The sequence below is a fragment of the Penicillium citrinum genome, assembly GCF_028827155.1.
Source record: "Penicillium citrinum strain IBT 23319 chromosome Unknown utg000009l:1.0-4274883.0:1.0-4276374.0, whole genome shotgun sequence".
In the NCBI taxonomy this organism is placed as follows: domain Eukaryota; kingdom Fungi; phylum Ascomycota; class Eurotiomycetes; order Eurotiales; family Aspergillaceae; genus Penicillium; species Penicillium citrinum.
Window position 1 is genome coordinate 513,015 of NW_026622694.1, and position 16,522 is coordinate 529,536.

A 16,522-nucleotide genomic window follows, 5' to 3' on the forward strand; every position below is an offset into this window, starting at 1 on the left:
ATTGTATACTAAGTGATGTGATTATTACACTTTTTTATTTCATTTTGTGCATGATGTAGATTGTACTTGAGTTGAAGTGTATTCCGTTTTGTAGGTATGCTGGTGCTGTGGTCGATGTGAGTATACTGGGAGATACAACCAGTGATGACATTGACCACGAAGCTATCATTACTACGCTGTACTGGTTCCTACTGCTACTGCTGCTACTGCTGCTACTGCTACTGCTGCTACTTCTACTATTGCCTTGTTTGAATCGTTCAGAAATGTTTCTTTTTTAATCATTCAGCCCTACCGGACTGGCTGGTATGAGAATCACCGCGGTGGAAAACAACTTTCGCCCAAACCCAAAGAAATCCATTTCCTTCCCTTTTTAGACGATGGCCAGCTTGGTGGCGGCAATGTCCAGAGCATCAACGTCAGGGGTCAAGCGGGCGAAAGCCTTCTTGGAGCCGTCGGGGCTGTAAGAAGTTAGTTAGACTTATGCGCTTTTTTTTTCCTTTTCTTTTCCCGGGAATTCCCACTGGATGGGATGGGGGACAATAACATACCGGACCAGGGTGTTGACCTTGACGGTGTCAACATCGTACAGCTTCTTCAGAGCAGCCTTGATCTGACGCTTGTTGGACTTGACATCGACGATGAAGACAAGGGTGTTGTTCTCCTCGATCTTCTTCATGGCGCTCTCGGTGTTAAGAGGGTACAGGATGATCTTGGCAGCGTCGAGCTGGGGCTGACGGGGGATCGAGACGCGGGGGTACTTGGGGGACCGCGAGAGCTGCAGGGTCTTGGGGCGGTGGAAGGTGGTCGAGGTGCGAACCTTGCGGGACTTGTGAAGCTGTTGAGGGTGTTAGTATTGGGTTCAGTGGCGAGTGGTGCCCAGTATATTGCGGGCAGTCCGGATTTCGATGAAACCAGTTGGGTATGGTAAAAAACGTACGGAAGATCCCTTCACGACTGCCTTGGCGGCAGCATTGGCTGTGAAAAAAAGAAGTTAGTATTGTGTCGGTTGCATATGCATATTTTGTTGGTTTTGAAGAAATTGCGATTATGCGGAATGTGCCCCAAAGATAAGGATCGTAGATGGAAATTCGGAAGTTTCGAAATATCGAGAAAAAATTCGGCGATGCTGTCAATTTTTTTTGTCCTCTTGTCATGTTGTGCAGAGTGCTTGTTGCGTGGTGTATATTGTCGTCTGCATAGTATTCGATATCTTTGTGTGCCGGAATTTTGAAGATCCAACAACTTTCCTCCTCCTCCTCCAGAGCACATCCCACAATTTCGCATTCGCAATCGCAGCAGGGGATAGTGTAGAATGATAAATCTCCAATTAAGCCACATACCTGTCTTGCTAGGGGGGGGCCATGGCTGTCGTCCGTCGTCCGCTGTCGTGATGATTGTCGCAGTGTCGAAAGTCGAACAATTTGGCGTGACTTCGCTAAGCGAAAACCCTAGTGCTGTGTGGGTCAGGTGATTCGGGCTTAGTCATTTGGCTGACTCATTATCTTATCGGGAAATGCTAATCACGTGATATTATTTGACAGATTTGGATGCACTGCAGTGCAGTGTCTTCAGTTGGGAAAACAAGTGAAAAAAAAGAAAAGAAAATTGTGCAGTTGCAGCGTTAGCTGCTGAGAATACTATCCGCAAGGTCTGCATCATTGATAATCTCTGATTGGCTTTATAATGCCCGCCAAACGATCAAAACGCCTCGGCTCTTTGTCGAGTACTCGACCACCAACAGTCAAATCAAAGCATGCAGCATTATCCTCCAAGGCCACGCGCACACTGATCCGATCTCACCACCAGCTTCTCAAAGCGAAAGCCCAAGCTGAGCGCGCAGGTGATGAGGCTCGTGTGAGCAGTATCAATGCCCAAATCCAGGCTAATGGCGGTTTGGAAAGTTACCAGACTGCCAGTAAACTGGGTCAATCTCTTGAACGAGGCGGAGATTCAAGCAAAGTCCTAATAGACTGGATCAAGCCACAACTAAGTGAATGGAACGCAACATTACCCAGACTCCGCGTGTTGGAAGTTGGAGCCCTGAGTACGAAAAATGCGTGTTCGAGAACGTCTTCGTTGGAGGTTTCGAGGATTGATTTGAATTCTCAGGAACCGGGGATTCTTAAACAGGATTTTATGGAGCGGCCTTTACCGTCTACGGATGAGGAGAAGTTCCATTTAATCAGTCTTTCATTGGTGCTTAATTATGTTCCTGACGCTACGGGGCGTGGGGAGATGCTTAAGCGTTGCGTGAAATTCTTGACGTCACAATGTCCGATTTCATTACCTCCAACTCTCTTCCTTGTCTTACCGGTTGCTTGTGTGGATAATTCCCGTTACCTCACTGAGGGACGACTTTTGGAGATCCTGGCTAATTTGGGATTCCAATTAGCGCAGAGTAAGCGGACTTCCAAATTGATCTATCAGCTTTGGAATCACACGGGTGCCACCACGTTGAAGAAGTCTTTCAAGAAAGAAATGTTGAACCCTGGACACAAGAGGAACAACTTCGCTATTATCTTGAATAAAGGATGAGCGTTGTTCCATCTAGTATCCAGAGATCCACTCTCGCGGTAGAAATGCCCAGACAGTCCCAACAGCCGCCAGAATAGAGGACGTGATCAGCAAGAACCAATCAAAGATACGCTCACGTCGACTGATCTCCTTGCCAAAGATCTTTAAATAAAATGCAAGGGGGAATATGATGCAAATGGTGAAACACAAGAAGGATCCCAAGAACGCCATGATTCTGTCAAATGACGGGAAAATAACGGCCAAGACGACGATGAGTGCCACGGTGAAAATGCGAACTGCAATTCGGAGAATTTTCTGGCTGTTCTCTCCTGATTGGCCGTTTCCAACTCCTACGCCACAGAGGACTTCGAATGTGGCTACCAGAGGTCGAGCACTGTGTATTGGTTAGCCGAAATATGCATATGAAAGCGGGGATTGTTTTTTTTGTCAGATTATGGGCTTGTGTCGACTCACTTCAGAGGCACTTTGGTTAGCGGAATAATCGCAATGAAGATTATAATGCAGACAGATACGGCTTTTGGATATTCATCCAAGCCGAGAATGTTGGCAGTGACTTCGTCACGAACAACGTCGCCAAACATGAGCCAGCCGATGATAGCCATTGAACAGTCAAGTGAAAACTTGGTCAGTCAGTCAGTCAGTTACAACAATAGATGAGCTTTGTGTATCTTACCGTAAATAAATATGTAGCCCAAAGACTCTTTCCATACTTTCGTGGATGACGCATGTCTCGGTAGATATTGGGGAAAACACCATGTCCACCCCATGGAGCTAAAGAGCGATTAGCCGATGCGCCAGTTGTGTAGGAGTTGTGAGAGATCGTGATTGCTTACACATGATGAGACCAAAGCTCAGAGGCACCGTGGCCCAATTCTGAGGGAAAAGGGATGTGTTGGCTGGCCGACGAAGAGAGCCCGGGGAATCAGGTTTAATCAGACCGTCGACGCAAATGAGTAGTACGACTGGATGGATCGATAATCAGTTAAATTAATGCAATAGAAGCCGAGTTTCATTGCAATTAACTTACTCGATGTGCAAGATATGATGCCCAGAATACTAGTCACGCTGAGAAATCGCAGCGGCAAAAAGTTCAATGGGATCAACACAATCCCACAAACAATCTTCCATTGCAGGATACTGAGTCCAGGAATCAATGCGTATAGACTATCCGCGAAAAGCACGACTAGAGCAACACATGCCCCCAACAACTCGAGACAAAAGAGAAAACTAGTGATGAGTCGAGCCTGTTGTCCGAAACTGATATACGCCAAATCCGCATATGTCACCAGCGTTCGATCCACGTCCAAGCATTTCGCTAGAACTTTCGCCGTATAAGAGGTAGTCAGAGCTGAATAAACCAAGAAGAGTAAACCCAATAGCCAACCCGCTTGCTTCATCGCCAATGGAAGACTCAGCAGTCCAATTCCAATGAGGACATTAACCGAGTTGAAAATTGTCTGGGGAACAGTCGATTGTCCAACGATAATATCTTCTTGAGTCCCATCTTCACGCTGGACATGTTTCAATAGTAGAGGTTCTCTATCCGGATCCCCAAGTCCATCACCAGTTTGTTGATCACGGTGAAATTGAATTGCATTCCGTCGAGCCGCTTCACTTACTCGAGACGAAATCGTCCCGTAAGAAGTTGCGAAACTCCGATCTAGTGACGATGCAAGAAGCCCCGCATTGGGAATTGCCCCTCTCGCTCTCGAAGACCCGTCATCTCGGTCTTCGTCACCTGAGTCTTCTGAGAGAAGTGGACGTTCGATCTCCGACTGCGACTGGTGGCTCGTAGATAGAGAACCGCGAGATAAGTAATCCTGGCCTGTTGCTATAGCGAACTCATCGTCTGATTCTGCGTCTACGAAAGACGAGCGTCGTGGGAGGACCTCTGGAAAACATGCGGCACGTTGCCAAGACCGAGCGAAATTGTCGATGCTGTTAGGGCCACCAGCTTGTCTGAGCCGGGAAAATGAAGATGACCTGTTTTTTTATTGAGTGCGTTAAAGTGAGCTCTTTGTCTCCTGATTTACCTTCTAGAGTATTTGGATGTTACTGACCTCGGTCGAATCCCGGTTTCAGCCTCTGCGATGGGAGATCGAGTGAGGTTACCGTAGTCATAAGAACTTGGGATTCTTATCGGACTGAAGGATTCATCTTGGTCTGGAGTTCTGGAAGCCATCTTCCAGATTTACCAGAGAAACCGACAAAACTAATGGAAGAGGGAGCAGAGCCCTTTATAATCTGCAGTTTTTGCAATCTTGCAGAGTTAAGAGGAGAGGAGATAAGAGAAAGATCGGAGAAGCTTGGAAGTAGTGGGAAGGTTGAAGTGTGGGGGGGATAAAGAAGTACTGATAAGAAGATGTAAATAAGCAGAATGGCTATTATAGGGTAACACTTAGATAATTAGAGTATTTATATAGTATATACTTATTTTAGTTAACAGTAGTAGTTATGTTTATAGTAAACGTATAGTTATAGTTTGATGTATATGCAGCTATATGCATACACTCTAGTTTAACTGCTGAGTATTACGGAACTGCTGTATACCTCGGCTGACTGTAGATTGGATGACTATGTAACATCGTATAAAAAATGACATGTACTCTGACCAGAGTATACTCACCGAGTACTATAAGAACACTGCACTTGTATTCCTAATTAATTCTAATCATCAGGTATTATTTCGCTAGACTAACTGCGATCATAGAATACATCGTGAACATCAGTCCTACATCATATTGGTCTAGAATGAAGCTTATCATCTTCAATCTCAATAATTAGGACTGCGACTTCTCCGTCGCGGTGGCTCACGTCGATAATCTCGTCGATTACTTCCATAGTCACTTGCTTCTCTCGGTCGATCGGCTGGATTACCATAGCTTGGTACATATGAATCAAGGTGACTACTATTCGGGTATCGCGGTCCTTGACGATCTCCTTGGTTATTGTATCGATCCCGTCGTTGGTCATCGCGTCCATCGTATGGTCGACCTGAGGATGTTGGCGGTCGTGGGGGAAGACCGTTTCTCTGAGAGTGTGGGAAGGGTCCGCCCCTTCGATGTGGTCCTGATCCCGGTCCGTTTGGCCTGCCTCGCACTGCGCCGGGGATTCTTGGGTTTGAATTTGGTCGGGACCCGGAGCTAGCCCAGCCGCCGTTAGAAGAGACGTCGACTGAACCTCCCGGTGGTGCGGGAGGTCCTGGAGCTCGTTGTTCTCGGAACTTTTTGCGATCTAGTTCGTGCGAGTCGGCGAATGAGGGGATCTCGCCGGGTTGTAGTGGTAAAGGGGGTGTAGTGAAGTAGGGATGTTTCAAGGCGTCAATGGCATTGATACGCTTTCGCCAGTCAAGTTTGAGGAGTTCACCGAGCAAAGATATAGCAACGGGGTTAAGTCTATGAGATATTAGTCAAATTTGAACATAGTTCGACATGGCGAGGGATCACATACTCTTTAAAAGTTTCGGCGAGATTTCCGCGCTTGTGGCCGAAATTCTTCACGCCTTCGCATCCAGGTAATGAACTCCAGCCTGGCATGCTCTCATCGTTGGGTGTTCCAACCAGACTGAAAATCAACTGGGCTTGGTTAAGGTCACTGCTGCCGGAGAGGATCGGCTTTCCTTTGAACATCTCACCAAAGACGCACCTGGTTCTCATTAGCGAAGGTCATACAGGGAGGACAGCAGATACAATGGCTTACCCAACTCCCCACATATCAATAGCAGTTGTATACCGCCGTAGTGAAAGAAGCAACTCAGGAGGGCGATACCATCTTGTAACAACCAGAGCTGTGTAGTCTCTCTTTGCTTCCCCGCCGCCCTTTCCTGGCTGCGGAGGGGGTTCATCGTATGGACGAGCCAGCCCAAAATCGGCTATTTGAAGAATACCTCCATTACTGATGAGTAAATTGGCAGCTATACAGATGAAGTTAGTAAGGCTTAGAAATTATTGCAAAGATTTACCCACCTTTCATGTCACGGTGCAAAATACAGCTCTGTAAAGGATCAGTCATGAGTACGGCACAGAGAAGGAGATACAACCATACCGCATGTAGGTATCGCAGACCCTCGAGCAGTTGCATCAAATAACATTTTATTTGGGGCTCCGTGAACTGAACTGCTGGGTTCTCCAAAAGCCCAGATAGATCATGTTCAAGGTACGGCATGACCATGTACATGCTAGGCTTTTTCCGCCCTTCGCCTGATAAATTGTTAATAACTTCAGTCGCATCGCGAAGTGGCAATTCTCGGTATATCCTCACCCTTACTCCGTTCAACTGCCATTTCCCTGAGTTGCAGGATATTCTTATGGGAAAGAGCTTTCAACAATTTGATCTCTCGAATCGCTGTGATGGGGAACTGAACAATAACCGGTTAGTCCTGGGTTCAAATTCCCAGGCAATCAGTACTTACGCCTTCTTTCTCATGGTGCATCAGGATCTTCTTCAGCGCGACCAACGTGTTGTCTTTCTTGGCCCGAGCCTTGTAAACCTCACTATGACACCAGTCAGCTCTGAGAAACCAATTCCAAATTCACAACTCTAATATTATAACCTTACCCAAAGGTTCCTTCACCAAGTTTGCCAATAAATTCAAAGTCTCGGATATTTGAGCAGCCAGGAAATCGCGGCTGGCCATCGTTATTTCGTTCCAGCGATTTCGCAGCCATTTTGTCGACTCTTTGTCACCTTTGCGATTCAAAGTCGAGGGACAGGAAATTGCTTCGCCTTCCGTTCGTTCGTTCGTTCGTTCTTCCGGGTATGCGGGGTTGTCAAGTTCGGACGATATCAATCGACGATCAAAGGCATGCGATGCGTATAATTTGGTCGTTCAGTTGATGCCCTCTTAAATTCAGGTTCACTTTCGCGTGACAATCGTTCAGAACACGAATTCAACCATCAAGTCACAATGAGTACAAGAGTATTCGGGGACGGGAGCCAGCATACGGCGGAATTTCGCATCGCCGTAGCCGTCGCCTCAATCGTAGATATTTGGGTGGTGGAAGCAGGGGAGCTGGGGAGCTGGGGAGCTAAACCATCCAAGGGCTATTCAGCTCATCTATCAGATTCGTAATCTTCAATTTCAGACAAGTGACCGGGGTTCTTGGAACCCGACACTAATTTAGACCTGAATGATGTCGCGTCAACACTGTAAAGAAATAAAAAGCACAACTCAACTCGAGTTTGCGAGAATATCAAATCATTCTCAAGAAACCTCAAAAAGAAACTCGAAAAGCGGCCTGCGCGGCGTCACCGGTCACGTGATTGATCCTTTTTGGGAACTTTCCGCCTTTCGCCGATTTCGACCTCACCTTTTGCCTACGCAGAACAGCGCAAACAGACCAGTGAGTTTCTACAGCAGCAACACAGATTGTTGAGGTTGCTTGAATGGTTATGGTGAGATAGAGAGCTAATTATTTTCTCAATAGCAATGGCAGGCAAATCCCACCACCCCATTCACGTCCACCCGGTCCGTCCTTTGTACCGCTTCACTGCCACCGCATTGGGTGCCAGCATGTGGTTCTTCGTATGTCACTATAAATCCCCCGGTCGTCTACTTATCAGGATAACGCTAATATTTTCATCTCTGGGATAGCTGATGTACCGCGCTAAGAAGGACGGCGCTGTCCTGATGGGCTGGAAGCACCCTTGGGACCACTAGACGAATCGAACCCATTCGAGCCAAATCCCAACCCATCGAATTCCCCTCAGATTATACTCGGGTCTCATCTACGCCCGAGGAATTGTTTATATGGGGTTTTATTCATACCAATTGTTTTCTGTTTCTGTTTTTGGAAGAATCCCTTGCCATAGCGGGGCGGGGAAAGTTGAAATGTATTATACCATTTCTTAAATGAACGCGATCGCACACCCAAAAAGCAAAACCTCCTTCTATATTCCACTTCATTTTACAAAAATCTATCTATATAAGACACTGTTCAGAGATTGTATAGTCGCATCTCTTCTAGAAGAACCTTGTACTGACGGCGCTTCTTGTGGTAGCCCGGTTGTAGCCGTGCGCGGATATGGCCGAGCATGCGCGCGAGACGGGGGAAGATGACGCTTTCCGCAGACCAAGCGACTAGGAACATACCAAGTGCCAGGATGACTAGCCAACCTCTAAATCCATCGGACATATAGGTCAGTTGCATCACGCTGCTCACCCACTCTGATGGTCGGAAGAGCATGTAGCAGCCAATCAGAAAGTCGATAATAATCGTGCATAGGTATGGGGCTGGGATGAATCAGCGAATAGTTCAATATAGGAGGGAGGAAATGAATTTACCATTTAGAGTCATTGATTGTCGGAATGGAGGTCCAACACTCATGACAATGCTGGTGAAAATATACTGGAAGCAGGAGAAGAGGAACAGTGCGGTGTTCTGCGAGTTCACGATGTTGCTCTTTTCCTTATTTAGTTGCGGAGGAAGATACCTACAAGGAGTTAGCTGTCACTTGCTCATGTGCATCTAAGGGCGTTAACGTACCAAGGTTGCATCTGAACAGTCTCAAAGACAATGAGCTGTGAAAGGACGACGAGCGAAATTTGACCCAGCAAAGGAGTCAGAACCTTTCGTGATACGAGATCAGCTGTCGGCTTCTTCCGCGAAAGAGTTGGATAGGGTCCAGTCCATCCCACTGTTTTTGATTAGCAAATTGATTCCGGTATTAAAAGCAGTTTGTCCGAGGGTAGGGCGACACTTACTGAATACTGCGATTGGCATGATAAGAGCCAGATCGATGAATAGGAACTGTATACTATTAGTTAGCCATGTCCGTCTCTTGCTGGAAAAGACCTGTGGAACTCACCTGGAAATCGCCCAAGTTCGACCCAGACGTATAAAGAAAGCTGACTGATGAGAACTGAATAGCTGAGTAAAGACTCATGAACTTAAAACAGCAGAAACTGGTCACCAAAGCGGCTCGACCCTCCCGAATCAACTTTGGCACACATGAGATATCGAATTGCCGACTCGTGAACGGAGCAGCAACAGATGCCTCTGCATCCGAGAGTGAAATCCCCACGTCTGCAGCCTTCAAAGCACCACAGTCATTGGCACCATCTCCACAGAAGCCACAGCAATAATCAATTGACTGGAGTTTCTCGACGAGTTCATGTTTTTCATCAGGGGACATTCGAGCGAAGACTTTTCCACTGACCAGTATCTAAAGGGAGTGCTATGAGAAAATGTTTCTGAAAAAAAAAAAATCCATGAGACGAAGTAGACTTACCCTGCTGAGTACATCTTCATTGCCGTAATCTACCATCCAGCGGAAAACATCACCTGTCACAGCTAGGCAGTATTTACGTTCTTGAAGGCCGTTTCCGGGGACCGAAACATCGTTTGAGCTGGAAGTTTCCAAGGGCTGTACATCCAATTAGCGATATAACATGACGAAAAGGAAGGATATGATCATACCAGAAGGGTTCTAGGATCCAACCTAGCATCAGGGTCGTCAACACATTCCCAAATGAGAGACGGCTTGCTAGCAAGGCCATAATCTTTATTCTAATTAGCACCGAATAAGATAAAATTGATTTCTGAATCTCACCTTCGATAAAATGCGGAATGAAACACTGTTCATCTCGTCCAATCATCTTACACTCCCGTGCAACGCTAATCGCAGTCAAGATATTGTCGCCGGTGCACATAACATTTCGAATACCAGCTTGATTGAGTTCTGAGATAACTTGAGAGGTTGTTGGCTTCAATTTGTTCTCGAAAATAATGAAGCCAACAAACTCTAAGTTGCTTTCAGCATCAGCACGGGATAACTTTTGAACCTTCATCCAGCTCAATTTTCGTTCGTATTTTGTGGCGCACGCAATCACTCGATATCCCTTATGAGTATAATGGTTCAGAAGATCATCGTAGTCAGAGGGGAGTGATTCAGGAACACAGATATCCCTGATACTCTCTGGTGCTCCCTTTACGAAGAAATTGGCTCCGTTATCTCCGAATTGTCTGACGACAACACTAGCACGACGCAAATGAGAGACAAACTCGAAATTGCGAAGAACTCCAAGCTCGACGGGGATCTAAAGGCCATTAGTGAGTAGAAATCCGGGTCGAGGATAGACAAGGAACTTACATTTGGCCCATTCCGCTGAGCCTCGCCAACGTGAGTGGCAGGTGGTCGAGCAATGGAAGGGCTGATTGTATCGAAGTGGGCACCTGTCTGCTCCGAAGAGTTGTTACCACCCTCCTCATAAGACCAACCGGTGAACTGAAACATCTTGACATCAAGTGGATCACCGAGCAATTCATCGTCCACGACTCGTAGAGAATGACAAGTCGCCATGGTGTATATCATCTTCTGCTGCTTCTCGACATCATATTTCGAATTGGCAGATGATGAAGGGACAAGCAAACCAGCAGATATTTCAGAGATCAGCTCGGAGAATTTGTGGTTGCCACCAACAGTTCTTCCACCAAGTACATCCAGTCCGTCTTCTGTGAGGGTGCCAGTCTTGTCAAAACAGACAATATCTAGTTTTCCTCCAACGTTAACTTTCTGCGGACTGATGCAGAAGATACTCTGCTTTTTCAGCCGTGATAGCGCAAAGTTGGTGCCAATTGTCAGGGTCGCTGGCAGAGCTGGTGGAACAACAATAGTAATCAGATCGAGTGCTCGGACAACAATGAGATGCCAGGCAAGGCCAAGTCGAACAAAGTTGATGAAAGAGGCAACAAAACCAATCAACGCAACAACGCCCATGACAGCGATGTAACGGAAAGAGTCACGATAAAATTTGAAACCAGAGGGCTTAGGGAAAAGCATCGAGCGGACGAGCGCGCCTTTTGTGGTTGCAAATCCAGTCCTTGCAACGACAGCCAACGCGACAGCTTCATCGTCATCTACATTCTGTGGTCTTCTGGCTCTGATGATCTTCGTACCACTGAAGAGGAAGTGTTTGGCGACATGAGGGTCCACAGAAGGAGCGCTGAGATCCAAATAGCCAAGAGCTTCGTCGGTGAACGGGATTTTAGACACGGGGACAGATTCACCTTTGTGGGTGTTAGTATATTGACCAAAGACGGTTGGGATTAATAGGCAAACCAGTTAGCATGCTCTCGTTCACAATGCAGTCACCAGATAGCAAAATGCAATCACACGGGACTAGACTGAGAGATGGGTCAGAGAACTCGAAAACGTCGCCAGGGGCGAGATCTTGAGAAGACACGGATCGCCCTGTTCTAGTCAGCAAAAACACTCAAAGATCATTTTGGGGAACTGAGACTACTCACAGAATCCATTTCTCAATACACGAACATCGCATTCGAAGAGTGATATCTCTCGCAAGCGCCGCATGGTCTGAAAAAATTAGCATCATGGTCAAAGTCAGATAAAGACGGCAACTTACAGATTTGGTTTCCAAGACAGTAGTTGCGATGCTGAATACCGAGATAAGAAAGATACAGACGGCATAGTAGTAGTACTCGTCCATCGACCAGAGTATTAGACTAGCCACTTGAAACATATAGAATGGGTGGAAGGCCTGATAATGAGTTAGATTATCTTTATTGCTCGTGTCAGCGGGTCATATTTACCTCGTCCATCAGCAGCTGCGGAATATTCTTCTGATGAATGTTGATGTTGTTCTTTCCAAATATCTGCTCTCTGCTGTCGCGCTCATCTGCATCCAAGCCACCTCGCATGGCCTTCGCGCTAGTCCAAGACTGATCTTTCCAACCATTGATCAAGGAGAATTTGTCTTCGACAGGGTGATAGAAGAATCGCAGATATCTATAGTCCACATAGCGAAGAGAGGCAATCGTTGGATCAAGATCTTCGTCGTAAACGTGACCCGAGTTATCCATGAAAACTGTCGAGAGCGGTCGTCCATACGCTTCACTATCTATATGATGGATATCAAATTGATTCCATTGATCCTGCGATATGTCAGTCCGGTTACCAATCTCCATTGAACGAAAAGTTGGGTTCTTCATACTTCAATTGCAACCCACTCGCATTTTCCCAGAGGGGTAGCTTTTCCAATCATCCTGACTCGCCATCTTGGGAACCAGCGCAGTACCAAATAGGCAAGGCCTCCAGTCAGTATACACACGGCAATATACAAAGCATAACCAGCGGGGCTAGTGGAAAACCCCGCAAAGACTGCTGTCAGGTCTTCCGATGCGATATATACTTTCTGGTTGAGTCGGCTACCCGTACGTCGATCTCGACCATATGAGCTCGCAGAGAGGATGCGCGATAGCAGGGGGTGTTCAGCTGAGTCTCGTGACAATCTCTTGGAAATGAAAGATCCTCGATGGGATTCAAGATCAGGTTCTTCAACCCCATTCATGAAGGATTGTTCACCATCACTGCCCTCATCAATGGCATCTTCATTGGACCATTCGGCGAAGTCCTCCTCATCCTGGAAATAGGTGAAGCTCACGTTGGAATCTGCGCGTTGTCGGCGATGCATAAATGAGACGACACTGGACGGAATGCTCTCCGATATGGGACCGTCAAAGACCTGTTCCAAACATCAATTTTATCATTAATGAATTTGAACAGGGTTATTCCTTGGAGGCCATCTTGAACGTACCTCGTTGCGAGCCATCTCCACATCCGATACGACGCTCACGCTATGGCAAATTCGAATTAGTGGGGGAGGCGATCTATGACATGATCCAGATCGGAGAGACCAATATACCTGCTGCGTAGCGAGTCACGCCGCATACTCGAACGTGCCATGGAGTGATCCATAGGTCCGATGTCCGGGGACTGCGATCGACTGCCCATGATGTCGAAAGGTTCTCCCCCAGGTGGGTTCGATCACGGGTCTTCAAATTGATATTGTAGGTTCAATCCGGCGGACGGGTGGCCACAGATAAGGCCGTAGTTCTAGCGGGTTTTGTCGACTAAATCAAAAAGGACTCCATTGAACGCATTACTACCAGTCTCCCGGAGAAGTAAAAAGCGAGGAGGAGTCTTACCGCGAAGAGCTCATCGCCGTCCGCCTGGATTGGATCGGCGAGCTAGAATGATAAGCCGATCACGTGGAGATAGCGGGATATATTTAATGCCTCAGGCATAAAAATTGTCAGATGACGCCGATCGATCTGCCAAGGACTGGGGTTGTTTTTCTATTCAATTTAGTTGCAGGATAGTTTTCGACTATAGTTCTTAGATGTAGTCTATATTGAGTATTGAATTGTGGATAGTAATGACACTACGGATTGCCAATATTATTTATTAACTACGACTATCGTGATACAACTAACAATAACCCCTAATCCCGATATTACATCCTTAAAATGCTTATATATATATATATATATATCCCTACACTACAATATATAGTTACTACACCGGCAACTCTTTGAAATAGTCTAGTGTCGTTCCCATCTACTAGATTGATTGGATGTATATCCCGATCCAATCAGACCCAAGACATCCTAAGCAATTCAATTCCTCCATTATCTCAGATTGATCCAGTCATACATACATACATAGTAGACTCTATAGTGTAATGTAGTATTTTTCTGTTCTCCTTACCAGCGTGTTTCTAATTTTAACCGCGTGGTGACGAGTATTTTGGCCACTGCAAATCAATGGAACCACGACAGGCAGAATGGAAGAATGTATAGTTTGTACAGTAGCCTAATATTTTTTATATATATAATTCTGTGCAATTATAATTATTTCTAAATAAATACAGTTTAGATATACATCATTTTATATCTACTAACCACTGAAAAAGAGTTAAAAAGTCCCGGCGTAAATCTTGTTGGGAGCATTTTTGCAGCGACTCAACCAGAACCGCGTCCCGCCAAGCCCCTCCGGGCGGCGCTAAGAGGGATTCCCACCATCTTCCAGACTCTCCTCTTTCCCCCCCCCAAACTCCAAAAGGGCGTATCAAACTCTTCCCCTCTTAATCTTCTTCCCTTCCTTCCCCCCCCTTTCTCTCTTCTCTCCATCTCCCACCTCCAACCACCCCCCTTCCACTCTCTTTTCATCGTTCATCATGTCTGAGCCCATCAGGAATAAGAAGGCGGACTTCCCGGTCGCACCGTAAGGATTTTCTCTATCGCCTTTTTTTGACCCGCTTATCACTTTAGGAAAACACTGATCCGAATGAAAAAAAATTTAGGACCCCGCAAAACACACCAGCTAACAATGCTCCCATTTCTTCTCACGCCCAGCAGCCTGGTGTGTCCAGCATCAAGGAAGGTGAGTTTTTCTTATCATGAAATGCCTCCTCCCCCCGCTTGAAGCCCCGCGTTGAGAGAGGGGGAGGTTTTTTTTCTTCTTTGCTTTTCTGACCGCTAGTTGATACAGAATCTCTGGACACCGCGGCTGCCGCTTCTCTGTTTGCCCGTAACCCGGCCCTGGTTTCGATGATTCAGGGTAAGCTGGGTCAACTGGTCGGTCGTTCATCTGGCTATATTGAATCGTTGCCCCCTGTGGTTCGTCGTCGTGTTGCTGGTTTGAAGGGTATCCAAAAGAAGCACGCCGAACTTGAGGCTCAGTTCCAAGAGGAGGTTCTCGAGCTCGAGAAGAAGTATTTCGCCAAGTTCACCCCACTGTACGAGCGCCGTTCGACTATCGTCAACGGTGGTATCGAGCCTACCGAGCAGGAAGTTGAGGCTGGTAAGGAAGACGAGGAGGAAGATGAGGAGAACAAGGAATCCGAGAAGAAGGAAGAGACTGAGGAGACCGAGTCTCCTGCTGCTGGTATCCCCGAGTTCTGGCTGTCTGCCATGAAGAACCAGGTCTCATTGGCTGAGATGATCACCGACCGCGACGAGGAGGCCCTGAAGCACCTCACCGACATTCGCATGGAGTATCTGGACCGCCCTGGATTCCGTTTGATCTTCGAATTCTCCGAGAACGAGTTTTTCACCAACAAGACTATCTCTAAGACCTACTACTACAAGGATGAGAACGGATACGGGGGTGACTTCATTTATGACCACGCAGAGGGATCTAAGATTGACTGGAAGGAGGAGAAGGACCTGACTCTTCGCCTCGAAAGCAAGAAGCAGCGTAACAAGAGTATGTCTAACCTTCGTTCCGAGCTGACGGGGCAAAAGAATTTTCGTGTCATTTGAAGAACCAAGCTAACATGTAATCCCCTTCTCCCGCAGACACCAAGCAGACTCGCGTTGTCAAGATCAGCGTGCCTACCGAATCTTTCTTCAACTTCTTTTCCCCTCCCCAACCTCCCACCGATGACGACGATTCCGTTGCTAGCGATATTGAAGAGCGCCTTGAGCTGGACTATCAGCTCGGCGAGGATATTAAGGAGAAGCTGATTCCCCGTGCTATTGATTGGTTCACCGGCGAGGCTCTTCAATTTGAGGAGCTTGGTGAGGACATCGACCCCGAGGAGTTCGACGATGAGGATGATGAGGATGAGGATGACGAAGACGATGAGGATGAGCGTGGATCCGCCTCCGCGGAGGACGACTCAGACGATGAGGTACGTTGCCTTGAGCAAGAATACTCCTTTCTCTAAACCTGATGCTAATTATTGATTCTTTAGGATGGCACTTCCAAGCCCAAGAAGGAGGCGGCTGAGTGCAAGCAAAACTAGAAATGACAGAAAAGAAAAGCAGCCCCACGGCGATGCTGAATGCTTCATGGACTTGTGATTGACGTTATTGCTATGTTTCCTTTCCTTTCTTCTTTTGTTTTCTTCTCTCACCCCACTGATGTCATTGTCTACCTTGCACTGCGTGATCTGTTCCCTGTCTACCTAATATCTCAATCAATCGACATAATCAGTGTGTAATGCGTCTGCGGCCGCTGGGTTGCCAGGCGATATATGGCTATCTTAATTATAGATGGTAGGCCGAGCTCGCTATGTTCAATTAAATAACTATATCATACCATCACATAACATAACCATAACCATAACTCTATGTACGACATTCTCCTGATATATCCAGATATGTCCATACTGTATACTGATATATGGGTAAGGCGGTGACAGTGTGGGGACGTGGCGCGGCAACCCCCAGTCAGTCCCGAA

At 46.8% G+C, this 16,522-nt stretch overlaps 7 protein-coding genes across 7 annotated transcripts; 3 read left to right on the forward strand and 4 right to left on the reverse strand.

Moving 5' to 3' along the window:
* Positions 1 to 370: 370 nt before the first annotated feature.
* On the reverse strand, positions 371 to 1,499 carry N7469_009680 (60S ribosomal protein uL23; the record flags this gene model as incomplete). The annotated part of the gene is made up of 5 exons (XM_056648585.1): positions 371 to 458; positions 549 to 835; positions 938 to 975; positions 1,341 to 1,448; positions 1,496 to 1,499. The coding sequence occupies 5 exons, from the start codon at positions 1,497 to 1,499 to the stop codon at positions 371 to 373; spliced, it is 525 nt and encodes a 174-aa protein (XP_056495716.1).
* Positions 1,500 to 1,683: 184 nt separating this feature from the next.
* On the forward strand, positions 1,684 to 2,535 carry N7469_009681 (25S rRNA (adenine2142-N1)-methyltransferase; the record flags this gene model as incomplete). Its single annotated transcript, XM_056648586.1, has 1 exon — positions 1,684 to 2,535. One exon carries the CDS (start codon positions 1,684 to 1,686, stop codon positions 2,533 to 2,535), a length of 852 nt encoding a protein of 283 aa, XP_056495717.1.
* Positions 2,536 to 2,547: 12 nt separating this feature from the next.
* On the reverse strand, positions 2,548 to 4,717 carry N7469_009682 (putative transporter; the record flags this gene model as incomplete). The annotated part of the gene is made up of 6 exons (XM_056648587.1): positions 2,548 to 2,908; positions 2,989 to 3,155; positions 3,209 to 3,306; positions 3,369 to 3,497; positions 3,563 to 4,518; positions 4,569 to 4,717. 6 exons carry the CDS (start codon positions 4,715 to 4,717, stop codon positions 2,548 to 2,550), a joined length of 1,860 nt encoding a protein of 619 aa, XP_056495718.1.
* A 591-nt stretch (positions 4,718 to 5,308) lies between these two features.
* N7469_009683 (CDC2/CDK family serine/threonine-protein kinase) lies at positions 5,309 to 7,202 on the reverse strand (the record flags this gene model as incomplete). Its single annotated transcript, XM_056648588.1, has 8 exons — positions 5,309 to 5,930; positions 5,986 to 6,180; positions 6,235 to 6,448; positions 6,501 to 6,528; positions 6,580 to 6,734; positions 6,796 to 6,892; positions 6,947 to 7,028; positions 7,093 to 7,202. The coding sequence occupies 8 exons, from the start codon at positions 7,200 to 7,202 to the stop codon at positions 5,309 to 5,311; spliced, it is 1,503 nt and encodes a 500-aa protein (XP_056495719.1).
* A 761-nt stretch (positions 7,203 to 7,963) lies between these two features.
* N7469_009684 (uncharacterized protein) lies at positions 7,964 to 8,194 on the forward strand (the record flags this gene model as incomplete). Its single annotated transcript, XM_056648589.1, has 2 exons — positions 7,964 to 8,059; positions 8,129 to 8,194. 2 exons carry the CDS (start codon positions 7,964 to 7,966, stop codon positions 8,192 to 8,194), a joined length of 162 nt encoding a protein of 53 aa, XP_056495720.1.
* A 277-nt stretch (positions 8,195 to 8,471) lies between these two features.
* Positions 8,472 to 13,287, reverse strand: N7469_009685 (uncharacterized protein; the record flags this gene model as incomplete). Its single annotated transcript, XM_056648590.1, has 16 exons — positions 8,472 to 8,767; positions 8,819 to 8,967; positions 9,021 to 9,171; positions 9,239 to 9,284; positions 9,343 to 9,699; positions 9,766 to 9,900; positions 9,954 to 10,036; positions 10,087 to 10,573; positions 10,627 to 11,543; positions 11,596 to 11,727; positions 11,784 to 11,850; positions 11,900 to 12,034; positions 12,087 to 12,428; positions 12,488 to 13,018; positions 13,091 to 13,130; positions 13,199 to 13,287. 16 exons carry the CDS (start codon positions 13,285 to 13,287, stop codon positions 8,472 to 8,474), a joined length of 3,957 nt encoding a protein of 1,318 aa, XP_056495721.1.
* Positions 13,288 to 14,512: 1,225 nt separating this feature from the next.
* Positions 14,513 to 16,084, forward strand: nap1 (histone chaperone NAP1; the record flags this gene model as incomplete). Its single annotated transcript, XM_056648591.1, has 5 exons — positions 14,513 to 14,559; positions 14,639 to 14,718; positions 14,827 to 15,543; positions 15,636 to 15,970; positions 16,034 to 16,084. The coding sequence occupies 5 exons, from the start codon at positions 14,513 to 14,515 to the stop codon at positions 16,082 to 16,084; spliced, it is 1,230 nt and encodes a 409-aa protein (XP_056495722.1).
* Between the last annotated feature and the right edge of the window lie 438 nt (positions 16,085 to 16,522).